The 22,456-nt window shown below is 39.2% G+C and overlaps 1 protein-coding gene across 6 annotated transcripts in view; it reads left to right on the top strand.

The window, feature by feature from the left end:
- Positions 1 to 22,456, top strand: part of ANKS1A (ankyrin repeat and sterile alpha motif domain containing 1A) — a 185,893-nt gene that overhangs the window by 108,738 nt on the left and 54,699 nt on the right. For all 6 annotated transcript variants that reach the window (XR_016280435.1, XM_089514680.1, XM_089514682.1 and 3 more), the window contains exon 16: positions 8,659 to 8,765. Coding sequence is in view for 5 of the 6 variants with exons in the window: in XM_089514680.1 (XP_089370806.1) it covers positions 8,659 to 8,765 (107 nt within the window). In the remaining variant the exon portion in view is untranslated. The remainder of the gene's footprint in view (positions 1 to 8,658; positions 8,766 to 22,456) is intronic.

Here is a 22,456-nt window from a genome sequence, read left to right as displayed (position 1 = left end):
CACACACACACACACACACACACACACACACCTTGAAGATTAAAAAAAAGTAAGGTTACTTTATTTCAGTGTTGAAATGAAGAAAGCAGAGTATTGATATTTATTAATCTTTCTCATCTGGCAAAATAGTCATTTCAAACTTTTGCTACAATTTAATTGATGCAGAAAAATATACTTTCTGACAAATCAGTTAAACTAAATTAAATCAGAGATGCACTTGCCTGCCAAGTATAGTTTGCTTTCTGTCAGTTTCTGCTGCACTCCATTAATATGCTTTTACTTGTTTATTTAAAAATCTGGATTTATCACCAGCCTTTCTTCCCTTCAGTGTTTAGATTTTTCTTCAGTAAGAAGATTATTAGGCCCTCATAACCTTAGTAGTTTTTTTGTATAAAATAGCTTGATTTGAGTGCTTGTTTGCACAGTTAGATAGTGTAGGAAATTTGCAGGAGCTACAAGGCTGGATCTAAAAAGTCACTGGCCTGTTACAGACTGCCAAAATAAAGCTGCTTCAGGTCTCTTTGGAGATATGCTATTTAAATGATGCATGGTTCCTAAGAGTCTGGAGGTCGCGCCAAAGCCACACTCCATTCCTAAGCACTGGAGTGCAGCTTTGGTGCAGCTTCCGGATTCTTAGGATGCATGCATCATTTAAACAGCATACCTCCAAAGAGACCTGAAGCAGCTTTATTTTGGTAGTCTGTAACAGGCCATTGTATTTAAAAAGAGCCACTCTTGGGCTGAATGCTGTTCAACATCATGGGACATCTTCTACCTCTTATTCAGATGAGCCATATGTTATTGCTAGTAAGTGTGGACTCATTTCCTTGCATACATTGGATATGTGTGCATCCTCATGCTCAGCATGTATCTCTGTTCAGGGACAAGATCACTAAGGCAATGAGAGCTGTGATTTCACAGTATACATTTATTTGCCTTGTATTTCTGATAGTTCTGTTGTTCAGAAGTATCAAATGATTCATCAAATTGTTGTATGTAACTTTTGAGGAATAGTTTTTCGAAGATCTTTGAATAAACAAGGAAGACTTGCATTACTATATGGAGTTTTTGGTACTGAAGACTTTATATCCATCACTTGAGTTCTTTGGTAGTTTCAGAAAATAAGTTTATTTCTGTCTTCTCTTTCCTTTTTATGGCCTTTCAAAATAGCCTTCCCTATCTAGGAGCTGTCTAGGCCCATATACATTGACCAGAAAACACTAAACTGTCACACATGTTGAAGTTAAACTGTGTTTCTTAACATGTTTATTAATTTGTTCTAGTTTGTATTTCTGTAGTTTTCTTTTGAGCCCTGTTTACAACATGTTAATTTGGCGGTCATACTCATATTTGCTTAGTTCACTGAGGATAGGATCCTACATGCTATTTTATATTAGCTGTTAATATTTCTAAAGAGGACAGAAACTTAAGAATGGGAATCCCTTTTCATGTTGTTCAGCTGACAGTCCTATTCGCCAAGGGAAAGTAAATAAAAATGCATTGATGCTCAAACGTACGTGATCCCTTTAGATTAGCATGAACTAAAATTAGCAGCTATGAACTGTGACATGAAATAAATTTTATCCATGGGCAGTTTCCAGATGGAAACTAAAAATATTCTTCCGTTGACTGCAGGCTAAGTAATCCTGTTTTAAGAATAGGAAAGGAAATTAATTTCTGGTTAGAGAATTTGATGGGACTAGCCCAGTTTTTGGCTTGCTTATTAATAATTCCAACCTATTTTGGTCATTTTTCTCATTTCATTGATGACATGTTGTGGGATGTGTTTTTCATTCTGCAAATAAAATAGCAGTACATATAACATAGTTTCATTGGCTCACATTCAAAGGTTAATCATCTGGTAACTTTAAAGGTGCACTCACATTCAAGGAGTATTTACGATGGTTTTGTAGATGGTTTAGTAGATTACTTTGGTTATTCTTGAGTATCTGTAAGACAGTTAAAACTATACTGCTCTTTTGCAGTATCTGCAGGTCTAATTCTATGGAAACCAATGTCTACACTGGGGGTAAGGAATTTTTAAACACTGCTGGACTCTGGCACTCCACAGTTAAGAAGTACCTTTTTTAGGCCCAGACATGCCACAATTGTATGCAGTCTTTTGACTTCTCCAGAAATTTTGAGCAGATTGGGTGGTATAAATATATGTATAGACCAGTGATTCCAAAAGTGGATGATATGCCTCCCTTGGGGGTGGTGGAAAGATCCAAGGGAGCATTGAGGGGGAATGGGGCAGCAGGGGTGCAGTGAGAGTAAAAAGGGGGCCTTCAGTCAAAGTATTGGTGTGCAAGAAAGACAAGAGGAACCAGTGGCCTTTAGGGCCATAATGAGGATGAGGGTTATATGAAACTTGTTTTCAGGGTTGCTTAAAACCACTGCACAGCCTTGCTGATCGCTTTGTGTGGTAGTGTCTCCTGCTCTTCACCTCCCCATGTGAGCTCACTCCCTTAGCTATGTCTTTCACTAGTAGTACCAGTTGGGAAATTTTTGAGATGCTTGAGTGCAGGGCATTGCTTCTGGGGCTCAGAGCAGCACCATTTTGGGACTGACTGACTGACTGGAGCAAGAAGCCCATGGTGGCAGGGAAGAAGTGGTGGCAACAAGGAGCTTTTAAATTTGGGACCCTGCTTAAGCTTTGTGATCTTTGCTGGGACTTGACTGGGAAGGTGAAGCTGTGCTGCTGCTCCTGCTTTCTTTCACCAGACAGGCCAAGAGAAGAGGTAACAGAGGAAACAATTTTGGTGGGTGGGAGGAGAGAATGAACACTTGAAGCTATGTGAGGAAGGCACATCTCTGGGTAAGCAGGGGAGTATCTGGGGTCAATTTTTGGAAGGAGTCCTTTGCCTTGGAGAGGCTCCTATAATTAAAATTTCTCCCTGCCCACATCCATGCACCTCTAGTGCACAGTATGTGGCCTCTGTAAATCCCCTACATAAACACTGACTGTGCCTCCACCATAACAAAGCTGGATTGAGAGTCTTTCCTTGTGAAGGAGAAGCATCGGGTCACCTTGGGAGCAGCAACAAAGCAGCTGGCTGAGCAGTGACCTCTTGCCTGCCCTAGCTTTTGCCGCAAGTTCAGCATTGTTGCTGCCAGCTACTCAGTTGCTTCTCCCATAGTGACTGGGTGGCAAAGGGAGCAGCGACCAAGATTGGTTGTTTTGAAGTTACAGTAGAACAGTAGACCTAATATCAAGAAACGCACATTGTGGGGAGATGCTAGGGTTGTCAGCCAAGAACAAAAAGGGCAATAGCCCCCCAAAAAATTTGGGGACCACATAGTAGAGAGGAAACAAAGTCCAAAAATTAGACCACATATGGCCATAAGGAATGCAGTCAAATCCATGCTCAAGTTAGAATCTGTATACAGAGTGAACCACTGGTAAATGTGCAGGTGTCACATTTTGCCTGACATTGCCAAGAAGTAATGAGCCATATCCATTTATTGTATCTTAAATGTATGAACTGCCATATGGATGGTGAGTTTGTCGAATGATCCTGCACTGCAGATTACTTTTGATCTCTTTCAACTTCACTGTCTTTGTCACTTACACAGCCAGCTTTCTTAGCCCTTTTTGTTTTGTTGTCAGTTCCCCCTTGCAAGATGTCCTGATTGATTGACATAATTAGAAACGTAGTGCTGAGGGAAGCAAGTAACTGATTAGTTCTCATTCTCCAACTATGGCTACTGTGAAGCTACATAAGATCAATAAAAAGGACTTTCTTATACTTGCAATTGATTGCTGACAAGCAGATGGCCTCACTGCATAAAACAGAATAAAATGTTTATTTTCTTCTGGTCTTTGCCCACCCCACCCCTAGAGCTCCTATTCCAGATAGAAGTCCATCCGCCCCTTTCCATTCTATTCATGGCTTTGAGGCTTTACAGAATCCACTGGATGTTTTATATAGATGGGTTTTTGTTTTCTTTAAGAAGATAAACCACTGTGATATTGTAGTATGCACATGATCTTTTGTCACAGCTCTGTTTTTCTGGTCAGTTTAGACCACTGGACTGTAGTACGGCCAAAGGTTTGACACTCCTGTGAAAAAGCAGATGTATAAATGTTGTATAAATAATGTCAGAATTACTTAATTATCAGGTAGTTAGGTTGCCTTAAAATGAAGAGACAGCTGGCTTATTAGAAAAGTGCCAGTGCTAACTGTAAATATTTTAATATATGAAGGCAAGATCCTACATGTGCACATAGCTCTGCACACACTGTTCTGCATCCTCCATCCTGGAGGTGCCCCTTCTGCTGTCACTTATTGGTGGGGAATCAAGGGAGAGGGAGGCAGTTTAGACCATAGAGAAGGAGAGCGAGTAAGAGAAATGAGGATATGCTCTCAAATCAAGTGCACCTCCTCCTTTTCCTTCCCTCAAGAGCTTAGAGAAGCTAGATTTTCATGATCTTACTCACCTCCCACACTCCTTTCCCTTTCTCTCTGGTAAGAAAGGGCAGCAGTAGCCCTTCCCAAGGTTCAACAACTGCTGGCCATAGGAAGTTTTTGCAGGGAATGCAAGGACAAGAGACTAGCCTCCCACATGCCATCCAAAGAGACATACGTAAGTCACTAACAGGGTGCCAGCCATTGGATGTTAACTCTTCTCTCTTGTCTTTCTTCATTTTCCCCAAAGCATAGCCCTTTATGAGAAGGGGAAGAATTAAATCTAAGTTGCTTAGAATCTGAAGCCTTTTGCAGAGATTGTAGATCTTTCCTTTGATTTATATAGATAGTATCCTGTTGCTGCTGCATTCAAAGGCTTTAGAGAATTAATATTCTGTCCCAACAGAAATATGGGGCCATTACCACTTTCACTAGTATCACTGAAGAAGAAATCTGTTAAAAAGTAATACATCCTCCACAACAGCCTCTTCAAAGGCCACAGCTTGCTAACAAAAGGCTTTGGCTAGTTGCTTTTAAGTGCAAATAAATCAATAAAATGATTTGTGTATTTTACACGACTTCAGCACAGCCTTTGTGTTTTTTCTTCTTCATGCCTGTTCACACCTACTATTTGAAATATTAAAATGTTGAGGTTTAGATTAAAAGGGGTACATGATACAAATGATCCTTTCTGGCCAATGGTGATTCACCTGGCATGAAGCAGTTGTGTGATAGATGTGATAGTTTTACTGTGATTTCACTTGTCAGTTTGATATCCCCAGCCACATAAGGATGAGTGCTGAAACATCAGTAAACTAGTGTTGTTGCATTAGAGAGAATTAATGTGGGACATTACAGCTTAATTCAGCTTTCAGTAAAACACTAAAGCTTTAAAAAATATTTGATTCTGCTGCACAAAGGATTGTAGCAATCTGTGTTCATTTTATCATTTGTCACCTCTAATGCTGACTGTATTTACTGTTGTGAGTTGATATTCACCTGCCTTTTTGTGGACTGGAAAACTGTAGCATTGTTCTTGGTACAAATGGAACTACAGAAATTCGTTTCCATGTTTCATAATCCAGCCTTCTCTTGTTTGATGTGGCTGATCTGCTTTCAGTTTAGTGCTTCTCTTTTGCTTGAGCTGTATGGTTTATCCTGTGAGTAAAAAGTAACTATCAGAGTACTTGCTCTTCATTATAGCTTGTCATACATGCCAGAGAGGAATGAATTATCTGCAATAGCTGTAGTCATCTAATGGTGTACAGCCCCAAAGGCACAGAGTTGCTTATGATAGTACGGATATAGTAATACCCTATGCTTGTCAAGGTCATTTGGTATGTGACTAGTCAGTTGCAATCCTATCACAATAAACTGTTACTAAAACTGTGATAAGGCTTGGACTGATTCAGTTGGCTTCATGCGACTAGAGTAAGTTATCCCTAGTCATATCTTCTGTGTACCAGCATTGTCCTCTGAAAACTGTTAATTATGGATGTTAACAGTATAGCAAAAATAAAACCATTTTGTTATGGCATGACATTGTATGTGTCATGACAGCAGTAGTGATACATATTGGAGAAAGCTGGGGTGCAAGAGATCATGCACTCGATTAACATTTTGCTGGATACAAGTGTCCTGTCCTGTGAACCATAGTGGATCAATAGATTATAATTTCATTCAGAAACTGGTCATGGTTTACCTCTGTAGATTATTAAACACTACTACTACTAAAGGGTTTTGGAAGCATTTAGGGTTTGTATTCCCCTGCCCTCTCTTCTAACATCCAAACAAAATATGTGCATGGATCTTGTACATTGCAGCTCTCCAATAATCTTGGGAGGTTTCAATAACTTGGTCTTTTAATTACCTACAGTGATAAATCTTGTTTTCTCAAAGGTTGCCTTTAGTGTCATTATAGCTCTATTTTACTAGACTTACAGGAAGCAACTTAAAAAAATCCCAAGAAATATTGCCTGCAAGTATATAGGCACAGTGAAAACCATCATGATATGTTTCTTCCTAGTTAGCCTGTTTACCTTCAGCCACACTTGCCTTTCAGCATCAAACAATCTCCTCAGTGCACGTCTTGGGGAAAAATCAGTACACTGCAAAAACAAACAGTGGGGTGAATGGTCAAGTAAATTACAATTTTAACTGGAATATTATAAAGCTGTGGTTGTATTTGTCTTCCCCTTGCCAGCTTTTATTCTGAAATTTGATCACTGCTTCTACTGGGAGGGGTGTGAGCATGAGGAGAGGGGAGGGAACAGCCAGTGAGTGAGCAAGAGCTTGCTGCCTTTAGACAAAGCAGTCTGCTGCATCTTTCTGAAAGGGACGCATGCCTGCTTGAGAAAAGACAACAGTGTGTTTGCCTGCTTATGGAGTAGGAAGAAAATTGTCCTGGATAAGGAAAGACTTTCTGGCCAAGCAAGAGCTGCCTTCTTGAATTCTGGGGATAGATGCTGTCCTTTTGGCCAGGCTTTGTCAGAGAAGGGAGGAGGAAACCTTTTGTGAGTGCTGCATCCCTAGTGCTGCAGTATGCATTAAGAAGGCTCGCCAGCTCCTGAGCACTCATTAACACTGACTTGCTTAACAGAGGATCTTTTCTGCAAGATAGTGCAGCTGGATTTCTAACCTCCAAATTGTTCAGATAATAGCTAGCACTGCATTGTGCAGGCATTACAGGAAAAAAGTGGCAGGGGCTAGTTTAGAATGTACAGAACTTCAGATACCCACAGGGTTCAAAGGCTGCAACCCTGCTGTCTTCATCAATATTTTGCAAATGCCCTTCAAAGACGAACATGCTAGAAAGGCTGAGAAAATACTGCGTGACTTGCATAGCAATTCCTCTGAGGACAGCAAGGACGTGGGGATCTGAACTTTCCTTGCTACGGCGAGTATCTCCAGTTCTGCACAAGGAAAGTAACAAGTTCCTAGACTCTCCTTTTAGGTTGTAAAGGAAAGAAGAGTTGTTCCGTATAGCTTCTGCGGGGGCCCTGAAGAATATATTTCTGATAAACCAGCTGAAAAGAGGTGCCAGGATATATCTAACCCTACCTGCAGCAGAGAAAGGGGGAGGGGGTGTGTTCGTCTTGTTTTGCTTCTCCCCCTTAAATCAAGGAGCTAAAATGCTTTGTTTTGAGAGCTGCTGATAATCAGAGTGAGAAATGTAAAGGCATTGCTTACCTTTAGTGGAAGAAAATGAAGGACTGGCAAAAACAAGTCAACAAAGAACTGGCAGAAGCAGCTTTGTTGGGTGGAAAATGAGCTGACTACTGACCTTTTTGCTTTCACTGGATGCTCCAGTGTAGTTATTTATTTCAGTCTAGATGTTGATGCTGGTTCCCATCTTAGTTCAGTCAATACAAGCTGTCAGGATGTCATCCATCTGGATAGGTGGTGAAATTACAGTGGCAGGACTTTTGAGCCCAGGCTTGTTGTCACTCATGCCTCTGTTCCTTGTAATAAAATAACAAAGAAAAGCCCTTACCATGGTTTGCCTGTTTCGGGACTGTTGGGGGAAAAAAAGTATAAATCTTTATTCTTCTACTGCAGTTTGTGTGTCTTTTTTTTTATTTGTCTTGCATGTCTTCCTTTGGACAGCTGTTCACTAATCTGGCTGCTGCTGCTTTTCTGAACACCCATCGTGTCTGTTTGTCTCTCTCAGCTGCATGAAGATGTATTTTCTCTCTAACTGCTTTGCACCTCCAGTGCTAACAGCCTTCCTTACTGGCCTGTTGTACAAGGTAATGCATCAGAAGTTGCATGGATGCAAGCATCTGCTGGGCTGTGTGTATTTGTGAGCTGGCCCTCTCTTGTCTCTCATGCCTGTAGCCCTGGCTTGGAATGATGCCGTGGAAAGTTTGCACCCCCCTGTGATGAAACAAGGAGCTGACAGATTCTTGTGAGGTTTGGGCTCTTATGCCTGGCGCGGAACACACTTGAGCCAGGAAATCAGTGCATGTCATATCTTGGTCCCAGGAATGGTTCTAAACAGCTTGGATTCAGAGTTTGCTTGAGTATACCTGAGAGACTGATTAACACTCTAGTTTGAACAGGACAGAAGCTATATTGTTCATGGTTTATGTACAGAAGAGCAGCTGCCAGTCAGTACTCTGGCCCTGCTTTGGCTTCTTTATGGTAATGACTATGATGTGGCAATGCCACCTGTCTTCCTCAGAGTGCCGCTGCTACCGTCTTAATGGGTTTTCCTTTTTCAAGCGTCTGCCGATTCCTCTCTCGTCAGGTTCGCGGATGCTGGAGCAGAGTGTTGGGGAGTGGCTGGAATCCATCGGTTTACAGCAGTATGAGAGCAAACTGCTTCTCAATGGCTTTGATGATGTCCGCTTCCTGGTAAGTAACTGTGTGGAAATCTGTTAAAGATTTATTTAGGACTTTTAACCTTTTGAAGTTCTGGTTTTGGGGGGGGGGGGGGGGGGGCGAAGAAGTTAACAAATTCAGACTCATAAAATAAAGTGCAGCACAAATTGTCCTGGGGATAGGTTTCTATAGTGTCTCGTTCTCAGATAAAATGGTTAGTACAGTACTGTCAGATCCAATTAAACAAATGAAATACAAGGATACATTCTTCTGACTATCTCAATGATTAAAAATATTGTAAACAAATGTCTTCTTCTTTACAAAGTTTTGGTTCTCCAGTAGAGTCATAAATATTCAAAACTACTATAGAAGATGACAATAAAGCTCATCTAGATGAGAGAGCTAGAGTTGTGTTAATACCTGGGAAGGACTGGATTAGATTTGTTTGGAGAGTTAAACCCCTAACTGAAAATGGGAAAGATTGACAAGCTTATATTTGAATTAATTCTACAACTTTGTTTCCACATCTTTGAGCATTTTTCCACATCATCAGGTATTTTGGGAAATCTGCAGACTAAGATTCATGTTGTTGGAATGATCATATTTGAGGTTATCATTTGTTGCCTGTTAGGGAAATACTTTGAAATTCTTCAGCTACTATAGGAGTATTATCTGCTGACTATTGCAGAAGCAAATCCCAGTAGCTTGTATCCTAAATTATTCATATATTTTATCATTACACTTCCTTGCTCAATGGTAATTCCTCCATTTTGCTCTGTTGCTATTCCAAATGTCTAAGAGCAAAATGATTCAGCTCTGGCTCTCCTGGCTGAGACAACAGTTTCCTTTCTTTGATATTCTTGTCACTTAGCCTCTTAAAGTATAACATTGTTCAGTCAGCGTTGCTGAACACTGGTTGCCCCGGTCAGTACTTTACTAAATTATCTTCATTCATTCACTGGCACTGGGTAGGAATGGATATTTATGAGGGAATTCTTGCTGTGTATGGAGAATGTTCTGTAAATTTCCGCTAGTAGGCGAGTTCAGAGACAAAGCAAGGGTCCAGTATCTTCTCTGGTGTGTAAAATGCACATTTGCAAAATCCTTCATATGATAAACTTTTAGCCAACCTCTATCCTCATAGCCGATACAAAGACTTTTGAACTGCTTATGAAAGAATGAGCTTCAGATTGTGTTTTTCTTCACTTGGCAAATTGCACAAAGATGGCCAAAATCCAGATTACTAACAGTCCCAAGTTTGAAAACATGTCAAATTTCCTTCCCAAAGCATGTCTTAAAAAATTCCAGGTCTACAAAAAAAGTAAAATGTGTTCCAAAATGGAAACATTGAACATCTATCAAAGAAGAATAAGCTTTTCTCTTTCACAGGAGAATATTGTTTTCATGCTAATCATTTAGAAAGGTAGCTCTGTTCTTAAACTATCATTTAAGAGTATTAGAGACATTGTAATGGGCAAGTAAGGCTCTCTCAGCCTCAGATGAAGGCAATAGCAAATCAACTCAGAATGAATCATACCATAAAAACCCTATGAGAGGCTCACTACAAGTCAGAATTGATTCAGAGACACAAACCACCAAAATGTCTTTTTGCTAAAATTTTACATAGTCAGGTAGAGGTGTAACTTTCTGTATGCAAGTTATATTTGGTTATGATTTTTGAAAATACTATGCTGTCATTTTCTTAATGACTATTTTATGTGTGTGGTGAATGACGGGAGTTGGCCTACTCAAAAAATCATGAGCCAAAATGTTGTTTTGCAAATTCAGTGGGTTAAAAAAGAAGGATATGGAAAACAACATTATTTTAACTAAAGCTGCTTAAATCTTCTGTATGAATTTAAATCTTAAGTGAAATAGATGTCAGTTTTCAGGTTACATGTGACTTCATTGGCACTCCAGTTGTCATCAGTTGTTAGCCACTTTTAATCCACTGTTGTTAACCACCCGGATTGGTTTGCCAGAGGGCGGTATACAAATAAATATTATTATTATTATTATTATTATTATTATTATTATTATTCCTTAGAAAAGATGGTGTATGTGCCTTCAGGTTGCCTCTTGACTTATAGTGACCCCATGGATTTCGTAGGGTGTTTTTTAGGCAAGACATGCTCAGAGGTGGTTTTACCAGTTACTTCTTCTGAAATATAGCCTACAGCACCTGGTATTTGTTAGTGCCCTCCCATCCAACTACTAACCAGAGCTGACCTGCTTAGCTTCTGACATCAGAAGTGGTCTGGGGCCTTCAGAGTATGTAGGCCTTTACAATTTTAGTCTTGGATATGGATAGTATTACTTATAGCAAAAATGCATAGGAAATGTACATGTATTCATTTTATTTAATTTTCCTCTTTACATTTTAATAGTATATTTTTATTTAGAATAGGAGGACTAGGTTTTGGATTTTGAATTTTTTGGACCTGTATTTTCATATATATACATAATGAGATATCTTGGAATGGGACCCAAATCTAAACACAAAATTCATTTATGTTTCACATACACCTTTTACATGTAGCCTGAAGATAATATTATATAATATTTTTAATAATTTGTGCATGAAACAAAGTTGTGTACAATGAAACATCAGAAAGCAAAGGTGTCACTGTGTCAACCACCCATGAGAGAGGTTTGGGTTAGTTGCTATTTTAGTCCCTGAAAATAATGAGTGAATTATGTCCACCAACTTCTAAGTTACCTCTTCTAGAAGATTGTTATGAAGATATAGTTATGAGCCGCTTTCTCAGTTAATGTGCTTCTTTAACGTTTGTCTACAAAAACAAATCATGTACGTCACTTTTTGTTAAAAGAGTATTCTGAAGCTGTAAGCCTCTACCTTCCTTTTTTTTTTAAAATAAATCTCAAATCTTTAGAATTAATTTTGTCTCTTTTTTGTTCCTTTGTTTATAAGGTATAAACTAATTGTTACCTCATAAAAGCTTTAATAACATCCCATACTATTCTCACATCAATGCCTTTATTTAAGTTATCCTCAAAAATCATTTTAAAATCCTTGGCTTTATTCAATATTTTTCATCCTGAAATAATGTATAATTCAATCTTGAATTAAAAAAACACTTATCTGTTAGATCTGAAGTTAAACATACTGAGTTGTGATCAGAAAAGATTTTTGGGAGAACTTCCATGTCCTTAATTCTGTTATGCAATGCCTTAGAAATCAGAAACATATCAATTCTAGAAAAGGATTTATGTCTCTCTGGGAAAAAAAGGTGTATTATCTCTCTCGCCCTTCCTTGTTTAAACGGCCATGCGTCTTGGAGCTTTAAATTGTCCATAAACTTTTTAAAAAGATTTTGGAAGTTTCCTCTGATCTCCTTTCATCTTCTTATCTGAACTTCTATCAATTTGTAGTGAAATAACCACAGACTATCCAGTTATAAGAAAATTCCCAAACTTTCCAATAATTATTTATTTTCTGTAGGAGCATAAATTCACACTATCAGAGTTTTTAATCCTTTGAGGTGAATCTCCATTCCTACATATTTAGGGCCAATTTGATTAACATAAGCCATTCACCCTCTTCTTCTTACACATAAATGAAGCAAATTCTTTCCTCAGTTTTGGACTACAATTTAAAAAAAAAATCACCTTTTTTCTAATATGTGTCTTATCTAAACATATCAAATAACATTTAAATTTCCTTAAATAATGAAAAAATCCTCCTTTTCTGAGCCAAATTCATGCCTTTAATATTCCATGAGACACTTTATCTTCAGGAAAGGTAAATAATACATTCTCATGACTCTTGTAAGGTTAACGCTTTACATATTTTAGTCTTTTCCTAAAGTTTAATTAACTTGTGGCTTTAATTGTAATTGTATTTTAGTAGTCCTGTTTACAGTCCATCTTTAATGATTTAAACAGCTCAAATCTTATAACCTTGTCTTCTCCTTTTAAAGCAATTTACATTTAGGGTTGATTTACTCAATATTTTAGATGGTAGAAGCAATAATAATAGAAATAAAATGTTCCCATGAGCTAGTAAGTTTCCTTAATTCTTCACAATGTCGTTTAGGGAAATTTAGAAAGTTGAATGTGCAACGTTAAGTTCCTTTGGTGGCTAGAGTGCAGCAGGTTCAATGGCCCATTCTCAGCCTCTTCCTCTTTACCCGCATCTCAGTGACAGTGACACATTATCTAGACAATAGGAACATAAATCAGATATACAGGAACAATCCTCTGAGCTTCTCATGTGAGGGGATCAGTTCTAGCCAACTGGTGTTACTCCAGATCAGCGACTGTCATGTTTAGTGCAGGTCCCTCAATGTATCTACTAAGGGACATTGTAATACTGCACCATTTTCAACCCAGAAGCCAATATTCAGCTATGTTTTGAGTTCAGGAAGAATAGTATGTTTAAATTTTACACTTTTATTGAAATGATGGATTCCTTCAGGATTATCATATATATTTTGATCGTAAGATTCCCTATGCAAGTATTTATTTTTATTAGACTCTGTTAGATTGCACTAGAAGTCCAGCATTATCATTCCACCTGTTTTATGGTAGTTGGTGCAACCCATTTTTTCATCTTTAATAGTAATGCCATTAAGAGTTGTTTTGTCCTGAACTATTTCAGAAACCATCCAGTTCTTGGTTTTTTGTGGGTTTTTCAGACTATGTGGCCATTTTCTAGAAGATTTTCTTCCTTGCGTTTCGCCAGCATCTTTGGCTGACATCTTCAGATTCAGTTCTTTCTTCCATTTTCTATGTAAAATATCTGTATACTTCAGATATTTAAACTGAACCCAGAGTAATTAATCATAAATCTTTACCACCATGTTTTCCCTGTGAACATCAGCAGTTTCCAAGAGCTTGCTTCTTTTTGCTTTTATTTGAATTAAGTCGCAGTAAATGCAACTGAGTTATCCTTTTTAGAAAGTCTGTACTTTCTTCCTTGCACAGAATCTGAGCCTGTATCTAAGCTGCCAGTTATTTACAGACTACAGCTATACCTACTGTCACAGTTGATCAAAGTGATAATTCAAAGCCTTTTTGTTGATAGATTTCCCAAAGGGTTCAGATAAGTTGCCATCTTCAGCTGGTTTGAGAGGAATACTCTAGAAAGAGCTGTTCCTCCATCCCATGTTGTTCCAGCAAAAATTGTTGTTGTTGTTGTTGAACTAAATAACAGGTTTTGTAAAATGGTGTGATTCTGAAGAGTTGGCACAAATTGAGAATTACAGTAAATCTCATGGATATACAGACATGGAGTAAGAGTCTGCACTTTACCAAATAGGCTACAAGATATGCCTGTATGTTTTTTAGCAAAAATCAAAATTAATCTAGTCCATTCTACCTCAAATTCTATGGTACTGTATCCAAAATATGCTAAAATGTTGTTCTTAAGGTACAGAACTCCCTAATTACATCAGCAGCTCAGCAACAGAACAAGACACATAGAAAGGTTATGTAAGTATTTTATTTATTTATTTTTGGTAAGTAAAAGCAGGACAACCGCTTGAGACATAGGATACACTGCCATATGGCAGAGGATAGAGCACACTTTGCTTCCCCATTACTGTCCATTTATGGGTTTATAAACTTGGAATAAAATTAGGAATACCTTTAACTCTGATAAAATCAAATCGTTCAAGCCTGAATTTTTGTTTTTGTGTAAGAAGAACCATAAACATGCATTTTTCATAGAGCTGTGCAAACAGTAACAGTGCACAGTGACACTTCTACTTTATCAGCTTCCAGATGAATACCTTTGTATACAAAATGAGTGTGATTCTTCTCTGGCCATGGATATTTCCTAACAGAATCATAGAAATGATGGTTAGAAAAAGTGGTACCTTTTAAATCCAGTAACTGAAAAGTATGAGTATCCTATGTCATCTATAGTCCAATTTTCATTGGGCTGTTTGGTGTATGACAGATAAATGGGGATGGGAGATAATTTGAGTGGAAGGATTGTATGCTTGGATTATATGGGCATGATGCTGATGATGGGTGGAAGATGTGCTTGCCTCCTCTGCTTCCTGAAAAGAATGTTTTTAATGACTCTTTTGAAAAGGGGCATAGAAGTGAATAGCTTCCCCTCATTAAATACAGCTCACTTTTCCCAGGGCTATTGTCTTCCAACTGCTTTGTTCTATCTGAGTTCTTTGCTAGGTGAAGAAATTTCTTGTTGATTGGTCCATCAGTCTTACATGATAACATTTTATAGTTGTAGTTTACTGTCATTGGTTATTATTTGTGTTATGTTTGTACGCTTTCTTTAGCGTTAATTGTTTTGTAAGGCAGCCTGGAAAACTTGTTTCCTCCTCATCTCCTCCTCATTATTGTTATGAAATAAGCATGGTAGTGAAAGCTTTTGGTTTCTGAAGTCATGGAAGGAGGGATTGTTTTGAATGCTGATATTTTTGGATGCATGCCTATATTATCTGACCTGCCAGTTTATTAGTTTTCATGACTTTGTAAAACCAGATGTCTGGAAAATAGGTAAGAAAGGGATTGTGTGTAACAAAATAACCTATAGAATTGCTGTCATGTCCAGAAAGCACTCAAAGCCTACATTTCTATACATGGTAAACTTCAAAGCAGTGATTTAAGTAAATTCACAGCCCAGACGTTCTTGCTTTGGTAATCTTTGGATTGGAATACTGTAACATGTCTCTAGGACCCTGGGAAAGGATTCAGAAAATTCAGCTACTAGGAAATGTCATCACTTTTAGACATGGTTCTGGGTATGCTGGTTTTAACCACTGGTTAGAACCTGGATGCCTTGACAGCTTTCTGCTAGACATTTTCTCTGTTCAGTGTCTGAGGACCTGCTCAGAGTCTGTACACCAAAAGAGGCTTGGTATCATTCATTTGAAATGGAACACGTTTGGAGAAATCTACTCCTCAAGGCGAATTACAAGGCCTCATCATCATATCTTCAAGCTGAACTCTGTCATTTTAAAGTGGTTTGGGGGTTTATTAGTTTGGCTCATATACTTCAAAAATTTCTGACTTGTTAATATTTTTATAAGGTGAAATAGGTATAAATGTTTAAAATAATACTTTGAGATAATGCAGATTCAGATAATTTCTTCTGAATTTGTCTAAGTTTAGTCAGAGAAAAACAGTTACTTGTGCAAAAACAGCTGGTCAGTTTGCTAGAAGCAGTAACGGAAATCAGATTCCTTTTCAGTGCAGTATCTGTTAAGCTGCACTATATCCAATTATAAAAGGACAGCAAGTCAAAAGATTGATTTAATAGAGTCCCATTATATGTCACTGCTAGTGAGTAACCTTTTCACACCAGACCCAGTATGGTTATATGGTTTACGTTATTGTAACTTTTAATAACAACAAAGTACAGTATACAAAAAAGAGAGCCCAATACTTGTAAGCAAAACTAACAGCAGCACAAAAATTAATAGACTAATCAGTGTTGTTGTTGTTCAAGTTCTTTCTGACTTCAACTTATCACCAAGTTTTTTTGGCAAAATTTGTTCAGAGGGGGTTTGCTTTTGCCTTCCTCTAAGGCTGACAGAGTGTGACTTGCCCAGGGTCACCAGTGGGTTTCCATGGCTGATCAGGGATTCAAACCCTAGTCTCCAAGGCCAGAGTCCAATGTAAAAACTATGGTTTATGAGGAGAGACTTAGGGAGCTGGGTATGTTTAAAGTTATGGAATTCTAGGATTTGGAGTTTCATGATATATTTAGCCTTCTCTGTGAAAGAGCCCTGGTGTCGTAACAAACTACAAACACCAGGATTCCCTAGGATGGAACCATCACAGATAAAGCAGTGTGAAACTGCATTAATTCTGCACTGTGCTAGCAGCCTAAGTTCAATACTCAAACCAGTACACCACACTGGCTCTATTTATAGACCATATCACACCACTATTTGTACTGGTTTCCACTTTGTTTTAAAACCAACATACCTGATACCTCCGCCTCCTCCTTTATATAGTTTGTGATCTACCATAACAAGAATGGGAGGCTTAATGTGATGGACTGTTGCATTGGTGGCTTAATATATTTGTTATCCATGCCAAACTTTCAGAATTAGTTGAGCTAAATTAAATGTTTACAGGAAACATGTGGTGACTGGTGGCCACAACCAAATAACAGTGATGGTTTTACTCAATTATTTTGTATTTAATATTTCACTGATATTGAATATACTATTAATATGTTAATTTAATTCAAATAAAGAATTACAAAAACTGAATAAATCAACTGAAGCCGCTAGGGCCTTTCCCCCCCTGCTTACTTTATAGCCTTCTAAAACTATTTTAACAAGAATTGTCTAGGGAAATATAGATGTGCATGGCTTCTCTTGAGTCTATTTAATTAGAAAAATTGTCTCTTGGTATGAAATGAAAAAGCCTGAGCTTGGTATTTCTCCATTTCTCCCCAGATGAGGTGTGCTTTCTTCCTGAAACAGATTTTGTACCATAAAGCTGAACTACTCTTTATTTATTTAGAAGTGGACCTAGCTTTGTTTCCCAAAGGGTCATGTTTTCATTATTTCTGCCTTACTAGCTGACTATCAGCATTGTATAATGGGATCACTGGTTTGCCCTTTTCCTTTTCAGGGTGAATCATAGTCCAAAGTGAGAGCTTCCACCTCCCATAAAAATGGGTGACCTACATGAAACACAGTGCATTACTGGCTAGGGGCAAATATACAGCATCGAACTTTTTCTCATCCATGAGCAATGTGCTGTGCAAAAAAACATTGATACTCAATGTCTGGTATGCCTCTAATCAAATTCTAGTTAGCGATTCAGTTTGTGGAGAAGGGGGAAGTATTGTTGTTTGCACTTTCAGACAGTAACATGTCACCAGGATCATTGCTTGTTCTGGAAAACTGTACGGTAAACATTATACCCATTATATTTTTAAGTATGATCAGCCTGTTCTAAATCTGTTGTCTAGTGAGCCTTACCTGACAAATTAGTGGAAACGGAGGGGGGAATCTTAGGTATATAGATAAACTTGTTTATTAAAGAAGAATCTATGGTTTTCTGAAAAGTAAAATTACTGCAGTTTTAACTGGATTATTTAAATTATTTTCAAAAGTGTTTTTATCATGTCAGTTGCCTTGGGTCTCTATAGGAGAAAGGTGGCATAAAAATGAAATGAAATAAAATAAAAATAAATTATGAGCAACCTGAGAAAAGGTTAAAAACTGGGAGCTGGCAACATTTTTCAAAGCCAACGAATGAATTTAGTTTTAATTTAAAAAGTGTATAATATGAAATACAATATATTATAATATATTAGGCTTCAGCCAAGAATAACCATGCTTAAGTAGATAAAATGGGACCATCCATATACATAGTAGATATCAGTAGACTCAGGAGAACCCCAGGCTGTACAGAGTTTATTAAAATTTCCTTGAAAAAAATTGAGAATAAACAACCTAAGTACTCCCCTTCATTATCCTAGTGTAGACTGCACATATTGAGTAGCTTGGGAAGGCTTACTGACTTAGAGAGGTGAAGACTGAAAGGAGTAGTTGAAAACCTGAACAGAAATGCTCCACACTGCAGCATTCTGTTGCTGGTCCCACTTCTGTGTAAAAACAACATAGAAAACAATGAAAAGGAATGTCCAAATGTGTAAAGTAAGACACATTGCATGTTTGAATGGACTGTTCCAAAGGCAGACACAGAATTAGTCATTACCATTAAGGCCTTGTAGGAAACCAGATGTGTTATTGTTACTTTATCATTGCTTTATTGTCAGTATCATAATGTCTAGATATGGAGTGGGGTATTAATTAAACTAATTAACAATAAGCCAAAATGTAAAGAACAGATTTTGAAATAAATGAGATGTGGTTTTGTTCGTTGATATCACCATGCCACTTGCATTGTTTTCATTAGTGTGCAGCTACCCAGAATCCCTCAAATTTTATACATATGTTCCAGACGAAAAAGACCCCTAGAATTTCAGAAACTGTATGAACAACATTACTTTTCCTGAATGGTTTCCAAGTATGAACATAATGTTTACATATCACCAGGAGACCTGGTGGTGTGGTGGTTAAATGCCTGTACTGCAGCCACAAGTTTGTGAGTTCGATCCCAGGGGCTCTAAGGTCCACTCAGCCTTGCGTCTTTCTGTTGGCCACTAAAACGAGTACCCAGGCTTACGCGGAAGCCACATGACAGTATAAACAATGGTGCGTGCCACGCCACCACCGCATGCACATGTCCAATTGTTTCCTATGGGGCACAAGCATACGTGGGTTTCCCCTTACATGGGGGGGGGGGTTCAGAACAGATCCCCCATGTAAGGGGAGGGCTCACTGTACCAATAAAAAACAGTTTGCTGCATTGTGTTACACTGGACCTCCGTTTCTTCAGAGAAAATTAATTGTATTAAAACAAAGCCCTGTGGCCAGGAGTGAGATTTTCATTTTATATAGTCTTGGTATTACCCTGGACTGACAAAATCAGTTTATTTTATCAAACTAAGATGGCAGTATAGTCTTTAATGCATTCTCCATTGCATAGCCTTTATGTTAGCTGTATTTATTTAGTAATAACATTTTTACCGTGGACACAAGTCTTGAATCTTTATTGGCCAAAGAAAGTTATTCTTATAAATGGGGAATCTATCTGAGAGATTGTGTTTAAGGCTAGGATGGAGAATGTATGGCCCAGCTCTCAAGATTCTTCAACACCCCTTAAAATGTTCTAAAAATTGACTTTTTGTTCACCCAAAATGTCTCCATTTGGGGGAGGGTGGCTAATTTGGCCACATTTTGGGGGCAGGGCTGTTTTAGGCATTATGAGAGAGGGCTTTTTAAAAAACATGTTGCTAACCACAAGTTGACATTCAAATGGCTTGTGTTTTTAAAAGGTCTCCCTAGGCCAGGGAGGAAAATGTGGCAAAATTGCTAGCCCACCCTAGATGTTGGGCCATTTGGGGCTAAGAAAAATTTTGATAAATGAAGAAAATATGTGGGTGGATGGATGTTGTGGTCTTCCAAGTTTTTGTGGAAGATAAGTATAAGCCTCAGACATCTGGCAGTTGCTCAATGCAGGTATAAGGCTTTGTACTATTTCTGTATGATAAGACCATCTTCATGCATATAAAAAAAATAATAAAAGCTCGCATCTTTGGCAAAAAAAAGGCTATTGGAAACAATTAATTGTTTTAAAGAAATTATCAGAATTAATCTATCAAAAGTTCTGAGTCGGTGGCTAGAGAGATTGTTCCTTTTTCTGTAGTTAAACATATTGCTGTAGTCACTCTAGGCTCCTATGAGGACTGGTAGATAATAGGATGTGATATATATATCTCCCGCCTCTTCCACTTTGAGGATCGAGGCGAGTAACAGCAAAGTTAATACAATATACAGCAATAAAAACAACAAGCCCCACAAGACTCCAACCCAACCCTCCCTCCCAACTACAAAATTAAACAGTAAAAGATGTTTAAAAAGTGTTTTCTCTCTACACACTGTCCTTAGGTAAACTCATTAGCTCTTTTGGGTTTTCCTATCATCTGTATGCCGATGACACCCAGTTGTATCTTTCCACCCCTGACCTTTCTCCAAGGCTTGAACAGCAAGTTTCGTCTTGTCTCACAGCTGTCTCGCAGTGGATGCGCCATCGGCGTTTGAAGCTCAACATGTCCAAGACGGAGCTTCTTGTCTTTCCTCCTAAGCCCACCCTTCAACACTCCTTTTCTGTCTCTGTGGACAACATTTCTATTCAACCAGTCCAGCAAGCCCGCAGTCTTGGTTTCATCTTTGATTCTTCTCTGTCATGTATAATAATGATAATAATAAATTTTATTTCTACCCCGCCCTTCCAAGAAATGATCAGGGCGGCTTACAAAGTTATAAAAAACATTACAATACAGGTAAAATTCAATCAGCAATTAAAACCATTATTACAAAGACAGGAACAGGAAACGATAAGGTAAAAAATACATATATCAGGGGCAGAAGAAAAATGCAAAAACGTTCATCAATCCAGGGTCAGAAAGGAAAAAAGGGGCAGGAGAAACAGACAAACAAATTAAGGTGGGAAGGCCAGCCGGAATAGATATGTTTTCAGCTGTTTTTTAAAAACATCTAATGAGGCGGCGGAGCGGAGCTCTGCAGGGAGCTTATTCCAAAGTACAGGGGCAGCAGTGGTAAAAGCCCTCTGTGAGGTCCGAATCAGATTAGACCTAGGGACCTCCAACAATTTGGTCCCAGATGTTCTGAGTGTGCAGGGTGGATTATGTGGGGAGAGGCGGTCCTCCAAGTACCCTGGGCCCAAGCCATTTAGGGCTTTATAGGTCAAAACCAACACCTTGTATTGAGCCCGGAAGCGAATAGGCAGCCAGTGAAGATCTTTTAAGATAGGTGTTATATGGTCCGACCTGGAGCTACCAGCGACCAATCTGGCTGCCATATTCTGCACTAATTGCAGCTTCCGAGTTTGGTACAAGGGTTGCCCCATGTAGAGCGCATTGCAGAAATCCAATCGAGAGGTTACCAAAGCATGTACAACAGATTCTAGGTCCTTTCGGTCCAGGTAGGGACGCAGCTGGCGTATCAGCCGAAGCTGATAACAGGCACTCCTGACCGTCGCATCCACCTGAGAAGTCAGCTGGAGCGACGAATCAAGGAGTACTCCCAAGCTGCGCACCGAGTCCTTCAGGGGGAGCGTGACCCCGTTCAGGGCCGGGTGACAAATCTCACCACCAGGAACCGGGGAACCTATCACCAGTACTTCCGTTTTCCCTGGATTCACACTGAGTTTGTTCTCCCTCATCCAGCCCATTACTGACGCCAAGCAGGCATCTAGAGGAGAGATGCCAACCTTAGTTACTGCATCAGTCGGAGACATAGAGAAAATTATCTGGGTGTCATCAACGTACTGATAACACCGCGCCCCATGTCTCCGGATGATCTCTCCCAGCGGCTTCATGTAAATGTTGAATAGCATAGGGGACAAGATCGCTCCCTGAGGGACACCAGATGTCAGGGCCCTCCTGTCGGAGCGACAGTCCCCCAGCTCCACCATCTGGGATCTGCCTGAGAGGTAGGAACGGAACCACTGCAGAGCAGTGCCCCCAATTCCCAACTCCCTCAGGCGTCCCAGAAGGATACCATGGTCAATGGTATCGAAGGCCGCTGAGATGTCCAAAAGCACTAACAGTGACACGCTCCCCCTGTCCATGCCCAGACGGAGATCATCAACTAAGGCGACCATGGCAGTCTCAACTCCATAGCCCGCCCGGAAGCCAGTTTGAAATGGGTCTAGAAAATCGGTGTCGTCCAAGATCGACTGAAGCTGGAAGGCGACTGCTCTCTCGATCACCTTCCCTAAGAAAGGTAGCAGCGAGATGGGTCTATAATTATTGTGAAGCAGGGGGTCTAAGGAGGGCTTCTTTAGCAGGGGTTTAACCACTGCTGATTTTAATTTAGATGGAAACTGGCCCTCACTTAGCGATGTATTAATTATGTGATGCAACATTAGTCGCACCACATCTCCCCCCTGAGCTGCCAACCATGAGGGACAGGGATCAAGAGAGCAAGTCGTCCTCCTAACACTTCGGAGGATCTTGTCCACTTCATCGGTACTGACAAACTCAAAGTGATCCAGTATAACAGGGACCACGGACGCTTCGGACACCTCTCCTATAGGATCTGCACAAAGACTGGCGTCGAGATCAGCCCTTACCCGAGAGATTTTATCCGCAAAGAAGTTGTTAAAATCGTCGCAGC

This window comes from Sceloporus occidentalis, unplaced genomic scaffold (genome assembly GCF_023333645.1).
Source record: "Sceloporus occidentalis isolate IW3139 unplaced genomic scaffold, rSceOcc1.0.p SCAF_3, whole genome shotgun sequence".
Lineage (NCBI taxonomy): Eukaryota > Metazoa > Chordata > Lepidosauria > Squamata > Phrynosomatidae > Sceloporus > Sceloporus occidentalis.
Note: the sequence above shows the minus strand (reverse complement) of the source record. Positions and strands in the feature narration are given on the sequence as shown.